This window comes from Harpia harpyja, chromosome 9 (assembly GCF_026419915.1).
Source record: "Harpia harpyja isolate bHarHar1 chromosome 9, bHarHar1 primary haplotype, whole genome shotgun sequence".
Classification (NCBI taxonomy): domain Eukaryota; kingdom Metazoa; phylum Chordata; class Aves; order Accipitriformes; family Accipitridae; genus Harpia; species Harpia harpyja.
The window spans coordinates 42,381,284-42,390,155 of record NC_068948.1 but is presented as its reverse complement, the minus strand read 5'-3'; the positions used below and the strand labels follow the sequence as shown (position 1 = coordinate 42,390,155).

Below are 8,872 nucleotides of genomic sequence, written 5' to 3'. Positions count from 1 at the left end.
TCAGGGGATCTCTGTCCATGTTGCAGCTGTTGTTGTAGGATACTCTCGGACAAAACCCAAAAAGTAGCTTACACTTTCCTGGGCATTCTCATGCTTTAGAGATGGGAACAGTGAGCACGTGCTTGTTCCCCATGTTTGACTAAATTTGCAATACTTCTAGTTAATGGAGAGACTCCAGATATACCTCTGGCTAATAGCACAATATACATGCATGGCATGTACGGCATAATACAACTCTGTTTCAGGTGCTCCTGAGACATCCCAGCTTATCCTGTCAGGTAAGATACATGGTTACAGCTTATTTTAGTGGACTTTAGTTAGATATACAGAATTATTTTAAATGAACTGCACAAAATAAAATAAAATATTCACCTAGTAGCACTGTAAGCCAGTTGCAACACTGATACATAAAGAACACACAGTAAACAAATCACATCTTCCATTTAAGAATTACTACATAATTTTCAGGCGAAGTCCTGAAAAAGCGTAACCACTCTTCATTTATGTTTTCATTTTTCTGTATCACTCAAATGTATCCAAGTATCTCACAAATGTTAATTATTAACGATCATGAGAACACTCTGTTCTTAGAACTCAGAATTTGGTTTTATTCCTATTTTGTTATTGAAAAAGCTCATGCACTGAAATGCTGGGGGAGGGAAGGTCTGTGGCTTAATTTGGAATACATCTGCAGTAACCATGGTTTGGTTTTAACCAAAATGTCTGTCCGTGGTGAATTGGGACATAGCACAAAGCTGAGTTCTTCAGGTGCAAGTGATCATTGTGTTCAGAGCACCATCAGCAGCTGTGATTGCTAATTGGCTCAACTCCTGCTCAGATCACTTTCTTAACTGGCAAAATTAGGAATGTTTATATGAAGTAAAAGCTGACACAAAAATGAGAAGCGAAGAGTAATGATAAATATATGCATCACCAGCAGCGAATGGCATTTGGGAGAAAAGCTTTAGAGCCTTGGTTATTGTCTTTGAAGAACACTTGAGTTCATTGGTTTGAAGCATTGAGCTGGAGGGGAATTAAAGCTGATATTCCTGGGGACAGACCGCCACACTGCAGAGAAGGGTTGTTCACAGGCCATGGGGTCATAGCAAAGCTGTTCTGAGGAAGGCCACTGGTTTTTTAAAAATTTATTTAATGACTTTTTGTCCTAGCTGCAAGTCTCTGTGTCCTGCACCTGCAGTATTACTCTGTGTTAGCAAGAAAGCGAGGGAAGAGACCAGCGGACAGAGAGCTTCCCTTCCACTTAAGTTAAAATACAGTATCACAGATTTAACAACAGAGGGCGATACATCACTGAAAAAGAGGAGAAATGCAAAAAACCCCTCCAGTTCTTACTTGGTGGTTCCTGGCATTTTTTCGTGAAGTGTGTATTGCAGGCCTGTGCTAGAGAACTTAAAGGATGGAGTAAAACTGCACTCACTCCAATATCTACTAGTTGTTCTGATGAAAGACAGTATAACCAGTGCCTGAGATTATTATCCTTATCATTAATAAAATAGGTTGCCTTTTTGTACCCCCTGAAGAACACTCCATCTTGCCATCTACCACGGGAAGCTGTGAAAAAGATTTCCCCTGGAGCTCCTGTGCCCACCCCCTCCTCACCTGGTAGTGCTTAAGGCTAGAGCAGCCCTGTGGGTGCTGTACTGGCAGCTCCCCCGCTCTTCTTAAGGTACCTGGAAGAACCTCAAGCTGAGGTAAGTGTGAGCTCATTCTTACTCTGTGCAGCATTTTTATTTACAGTATCAGAGCCTATAACTTAAAAAACTTAGCTTATAGTCAAAGGATCTTAAAACAAATTATTACAATGGTTTTAATTCATTCAAATTGCAAATTTTGTCTTGCTAAAAATAGGTCCTGGGCTTGAATTTTTCAACATCTCAGTTCTGTAGCTACAGAAAAGACATTCTGCCCTTCTCATTTAATGTAATTAGCCAGATCTGACTTTCCCAGACTCTTTGTTTTGTCCTTAGACAAATCTCTTGCTTCTATGCATTTTTAATATGATTTTGACTTTTTTTTTTTTAATGGAAAATGTAGCGGTGGAAAGCAAAAATACTCCCTGCTTTGGAACATGAAGAGACAGAATTAAAAGCTGCCATTTTCCAGAGCAGGACAGAATGGTTTCCAACTCCTGGACTTCTGAAAGCAAATGGGGGCAGGGAAATGAGTCTGTAGTTGCAAGAACAAAGAGCCATAATATTCTTAACTTTCTGGAAACTGTTAGAAAAAAACAATATAAACCTTCATGCATTCAAAATGAGCCCTGCCTGGGTGGGAGACAAGGCTTATACAAGAAGGGCTTGTTTCCCATGAATGCAGCTGTCCTGTATTCTCCCAGTATCACTGAGAATTGTTAGGCTGCTGATTTGAAAACTTGGTCTGTGTAGAGTGTAACTGAATTAATTCCAGTATTGACCCAGGACCACATTAATTATGTCATGGCCTTAATCATTGTTGGCTTCAAGCTAAAAAGACAAATCATTTTTCATTGATGTTAAAAATCTGCCTAGGTGCTAATGTCATCGTAGCACAGAGCGCTGTGGAGCATATAGAGCTAAAAACAAAGACTTGCTGTATACACAGCATTTCTTTTGAAACAATGAGTTTAATTACAGTGTATGAGTGCCAGATCCTGACATGTTAATTTAAGTATTTATATGTGTACGAAGCAATTCAAAAGGATCTTTAGCATTTTTGTGACCAAGTCTGTGGCAGCTTTATTATGGAGTATACTCAACTGAAAGTTAAGTCAGTCCAAGGGGAAGCATTCATCAGCTGTGGTTTTTTTTTGATCCAGCTAATTGTTTTACTGACACCTAGAGTGCTAATTAATTGCCCAGCCTCACAAATTAGGGACTGTTGTCTCTCATTCCAAAGCTATAGACAGCCATGGCCCTCCCCACATGCATTATATTTCAGTACCTTCTCTGGTCCTTAGTCCTTAGCTGTGTGTTGAATGAATGTTCAACACCAAGACAACTGCAGAGCCAGCAAGCATGTCCCTAGGACTAAATCTGTGAACTGGATCAGAAAACATGTCCTAATTTGAGAAAGGAGAGACTGCCCATAGAAAACTATCAGTACTACAGGTTGCCCATGTAACATCAGTGTCATCATCTGGTTGGTGAAACTCATGGGGAACATGACCCAAACTGTTCCTGCCCTTGGACTTGCTAGGACAGGTGACCTTTTTGTTTTATCAGAATGTCAGTATGAGAAGAATTTTAGGATGCATTTTTCATTTTGTGCACTGTCTTAAGGGCAACACTGTACTCAGCAGTTAAGTAATAACTGACAGAAGTCAAAATACTGCTAGGGCCAAAGGATAACTTGGGTTAACTCCAACCTGCTTTATAAATCAGTGTTACTGTAACTTCAGTACATCTTGTTCTCCTTTGTTTCAAGACTTAGTGTACGTCAGAAGAAAAAGAAAATCCTTTATCATAAGGATTTTTTTTAGATATGAAAATTCATTAAATGATTATTTGCTAAATTATAGAATCAAAGTTAGTTTAACAATGAATAAGAGTACCGAGAATTCCCAACCTAAAAATCCAGGCTTATGCTGTATATTTTCTACTCAATTCTTTTTACCATGTAATTTCTCTTCATGCCGCTGGGTTGTTTTTTGTCTCTCTTCCAAATAAGTTTTGGGTCAACTTGGGTATTTCCTTTTTTCACCATCACTTTCTCTATTTGTGTAAACTTTTTCAAGGACTTATTCTTGATTGCTTTGATTTCCCAACTACTGTTTCAGAGCTGTAATCTCATCTCCCATCTTCTAGTCACTGCTTTAACAAGGAGATTCAGAAATACACTGAGACATACCCCCCAAAATTATTGGACATCTTAGTAACTGTTAACATTGGTGGATGGTCTTGGTATCTACATGCTGATTTTATGCCTTGTTACTAAATATACGGGTGGCCTATAGAATAAGCCCTATAAAATTATATTTCTTCTTTTTTTGTTATATCTTCTAATAAAACAGGGTATGTTATTTCCTGCCAAATAACATAGAAAGCATGTCTACATTTTCCCAGGGGAAAAAAACCCACATTGGGACATTTAGTTAGGAGTTTTACCTATTTGACTAATTTCAATTACATTTGAGATCTCAAAGGTCTTTATGGAGAATGTGAAGGGACATTTCAGATGTCGAATTGTGGCTGAGAAACTCATTTTAGGAAGGAGATTTAGGAATCAGCATATTCCTATGGGAGCAATTGTTTGTTACATTTTAATATACCCTGATTTTGTGAATCAAATGATTTTGTAGAATAAAAACTTACCTCTTAATTCAGGTTCCGTATAGTCAGGATTACAAAGGTGATAGTGTGATATTTCTCTGCTATATCAGGTAGATCTGTGCATTTTTCCCTTGCCTCCCACGCTGTGATGGGGTTTGCTGCACTGTGCCTGTGCTGTACACACTCCTGCACTGGCCTCCTGCAGCGTAGCCCAGTATGAGACACCAAATGTTTGGACACCAAGATAATACAGCTCTAGAAACACCACAGATTACAAAACAGTGTTCTGCGATAAATAGGATTATTTCTGCATTAGCTCGTGTTCTCCGTAGCATCCTTTGCTTCACATAGGCTGTTTAACTGCCAACATTGTCATATATTGAGCTGTGCTCCTGCAAACATTTATCATCTGCAGTCCTTCCAATAAATTACAGCAAGCTGCACCACACTGGAGCATGTGATTTTGAATTATAGTATCTGCAACCTTTTTGTCAGTAAATATAGCTTTATAAGTAAAAAAAAAAAAAAATTAATAATCATTCATGGCTGTTCTGTATGCAGGCTTTGAATTCCGGTGTTTATATAGGCAGTACGTGGTCAATATAGCCCAGTGAAATTACTCTTGTGATTGAAATATCGTATTTTATGTTGTCAGATACAATAGTGCCAAAGAATTGCTGAGACAAAAGCTGATGTGGAAGGGGTACTACTAGCATCCACATTTCAGAATTCAGTTAAGGCTTTGTTCCATTTTTGTATTGTGCGTGTATGTAGGACAAGAACACTGATACCATATAGAGCCTTATTTAAAAACAGTTTATATTGTCTTAAAAGACATGATCAGGCAGATGCTCAGAATGCAGTGCTTAAGGTCCAAGTCAGCCAAATTTCTTCTAGTCAGAGCAGTTCAGTCCAGACGGTCTTATTTCTACATCTGAACAACCTAATTATTTTGTGAGCTCGTTGAAGTGTGATACCTGAATTATCGGGGAAGGCTGTGAGAGAAGTTTGGAACTGAGCTCAAATGATCATTGTTACTGCATTTTCCTGCAGCAGTTTTCTAAGTGTAGATGAGCCTACTGTTCTCTGTTGTTCCCTAGCCCTTTACTGAACATTTAGCATGTTATTAAGCTGCCTGGCTCTCTTTTATTGAATTGGATGCACTCTGGCATCAATATGTATTACGTATGAGTGCCTTATGTATGTAAAGTGTGTTTAAAAGGCAGAGTTTCTCCAAGATCCTGCCCGGAGGGAATGAATCCAACTGACTCAATACTGTTAAATCACATTTTTATAGGAGAGGAAATTCACCCTTTGGTTAGGTTATGGAAGAGAAACATATTAACTTTAATCACTTCTACAGAATAAGTTTATGTTTTGTATAAGGGTAATGCAGTTTGCAGTGTGACGGTGGGTTTCTGCAACAGAAAATGCAGCCCTGACAAATAACCCCTTTATACAGATGATGCAGCTTCTTTGTAGCTACAACTTGGTAACTTCTAGATATAAAAATACCACATGAGAGCAAAACCTGAGTGAAAACAAATGGGTCTTCCTGTGAAGCTGAGTCAGCTGCACTATCACACCTTTCTTGGTCGATGAGAATGGCCAGGATTTGTCCTGCTAGCTTGCTTTATTTCTTTGCCCAGGCCTTCTGTTGATGCCCCTTAATTACACACTTGCCACTGCAGACTGAGAAATTTGCAACATCTCTGTAGTGACCTGCCTTGACTACACAGTGAGTGAAATACTACCGAACTTCCCACTGCTTCTACTGCCCATCAGCTCTAACCACAGGAACTACCTTATTTCCTTCAGGCAATTTAAGTCTTGTCGGATAGGCTTGCTTCTACAAACCGCTTGAACTTTCTATGTTATTCTCAATTCTATGAAGTAAAAGGGTTTTTTTAAAAAAAAAAGTTGAGTTTTTTAAAGAAAAAAAGAAAACCACATTTTTCCAAAATAGGGAATTGACATTTTCAGTTCTTTGTTCTGTTTATCTCCTGATCTCTCTGTTTAGACAGCTGTTTACCATAGAATACGTGAGGTTGGAAGGGACCTCTGGAGATTGTCTTGTCCAACTCCTGTTGGACGAGATCGTAACATTAGGATCAGCTTTCCTCTCACCCCCTCCATCTCCCCCAGAAGTGAGCCACAATGGCAAAACTCTTCAGAGTTTAAAAAAAAAAAAAAAAGGAGAGAACGTTATGAAGAAAACAAAAAGGATTGGTTTCTTGTATCACAGGAAAATCTTGATAACTCAGGAAATAACTCCTAGTAGAGAATTCTACACTTCCTAACTTTTCTTTTTCCCCATTATTCTGCTCATGACCTGCAATATCGATGTGAAACTGTTGACAAATGACTTTTCAGGAGGAACTGATCCAGAGTAACCGAGGAAGAGTTTTGGTTTTGAAGGTGTCTCATAATCATGCAACTTTTACAGCCAGACAACAACAGAGGGCAATAGATCTCTGTGAAACATCACGTCTTCAGAAAGGTTTCCATTCGATGACACTGATGGCGATTTTGGCAGCTCTTTTCACTGCCTCACAGGGATCATTCAGACACTGCTGAAATATATCTGTATGATCTAGGAGTGTCTTGCGGCCCTCTGGTAGCTCAGCCAGCATGGTGAGGGTTTTGATTGCACTCAGACGGGCTTTGCTGGTTTCCTCAGCAACCAGCTTCAGTAAAGGTGGAATGGCTTCAGCACCTAGGGCTAAGAATCTCCCTGTAGAGAAATAAACTGGCTTTAAAATGTGTTATTACATATAATCAACATGCTTTTGAATTGCTGCTTTCTACTCCCTGCCCAGCTACAGCTCTGAACACCCCAGAGAGTGCAGTGCGAAGACCAAAGCTAGCTGCCAGCTGTTTATTTTTAAGAAAAAAGATCTTTCTTAGTTAACTTTATCTGCCTTGCACATTATTATTTCATTTGCAACAACTTATCTAAGAATATATGAGGCACCAAGTAATAGGATAAACTATTGGGGGGGGGGGCACAGTTAGATGCCCTTAACATCCTCCATTCTTTTATTTTCAAAGACACTTCAAACACTGAGATCCACTCCGGTGTTGTCTTTGGAAGCCAGGGGGATGGCTGCAGAGGAGGACTGGAACACAACTGCTGTTATTAAGAGTCTTTTATGTCTAATTACTCATTCATCACACTGAAAATTTAGCAGTTATTATTTTCAGTGTCATGTAAGTTACTTGGGAGAACTACAGACCTTATTAATATTCATTTCTCTCCCAGCTGTGAGAGAGAAACTGCCTCTAACCCCAAAAAGATTTTCCAGAAAGTAGTGCTCCTCAGTTGAGGACTGGTGATTCAGAGTGGCTTCAGGTATGTGGATCTCTGTGTGGTCTGGATTTGCACAGAAAATGTTCCCTCTCTGGAGCAGCACTCTGGAGGGAAATGATGCAGATGGGGCAGATAAATAACTTCTTGACCTACTTCAGATGAATGAAGTGTGAAATATACTGTCCCCACTAGACACTATGGGGGAGCAACAGTAGTTGCCTAAGATCTAAAGAAATGTCCTAATCTTATAGTTTCTTGAAGACCTTTAACACTATCAGAAACTGAGGACTTGGGGGGCGGGGGAGGTCAAAAGCTTTGTTATTAAGTGGCCTTAGAATTGGATTTCTGGAAAGCATCCCAACAGAACTGTCTCTGTTTCTCACCCTGAGGTTTAACAGTAGCAAACATCAGTGCTCCTGTTGCACTAGCTTGGACTTCAGGATCTGTATCTTCCAACAGGCTCACCAGCACAGGAATAACTTCTTCACATACCATGCTTTTTCCTTCTGGATGAGTACTGTGCGGAAAAGATGGTTAAGTTGCTTTCCTGAACTGTGTCTGCTAACCGTGCAGCCACCCACAGCTTCTCCCCATGCCTGGACCCCTGCAGCCCTCCTTTGTTTCATGACAACAGCGCAGACACAGTCCTCCTCTCTGTTCTCTTTGGAGTCACAATGTTCTGACTGTTAGACAGATGGCAAGTACCACTACCCAGCCACGAAGAAAAGAAAGGGGCTATCTGTTTGTGCCTGGTGTCTATTAAATCTACTTGCTGGTACAATACCGATGATATCATATTAACCTATGTGTGTGGGCTTAACAATTTTTTAGGCTATTTTTAGGTGATGTTTGGATTTTTTTTTTTTTTTTACTTTCTATGATACACTGGAGATTGATGGGCAGCAGCAAGTAACAGGAGGTAGGATTAAGTGTGCTGGTGGTCCTAATGGCAATTCAGTTAGAAACCTGGCTGTTGAAGCCTGTACAGGTTTTAAAACCTGCTAAATTAGGGGTCTGCAATTAATTCTTCTCCCAGGTCAATTTTCTCTCTCTCTTTCCAGCCTATCGCGGGGAATATTTAACATGGCCCAGCTACTGCAGGGACCTAGAGCGTAGCTAATGTCCATACTCTAGCTGCATTGCTGCATTCTTTCTATGACTCATGTTACCTATACTCTCTTTCATTTCCTGTGAGACCTTGCTTTTTTATAGGACATTAGGAAGTGTTTTGTGCCAACTGGTATGTAAACTACATGATCTGCAGACCTTTTTAAACTAGATATCTATTGAGCAT

The 8,872-nt window shown here is 39.7% G+C and overlaps 1 protein-coding gene across 1 annotated transcript in view; it reads right to left on the bottom strand.

The window, feature by feature from the left end:
• Positions 1 to 6,234: 6,234 nt before the first annotated feature.
• The window catches only part of RSPH14 (radial spoke head 14 homolog), a 102,975-nt gene continuing 100,337 nt past the window's right edge, over positions 6,235 to 8,872 (bottom strand). The window contains exons 6-7 of the mRNA XM_052797393.1: positions 7,962 to 8,095; positions 6,235 to 7,002 (exon numbers count right to left, since the gene is read on the bottom strand). Coding sequence (XP_052653353.1) covers positions 6,761 to 7,002; positions 7,962 to 8,095 — 376 coding nt within the window. The 3' untranslated portion in view covers positions 6,235 to 6,760. The remainder of the gene's footprint in view (positions 7,003 to 7,961; positions 8,096 to 8,872) is intronic.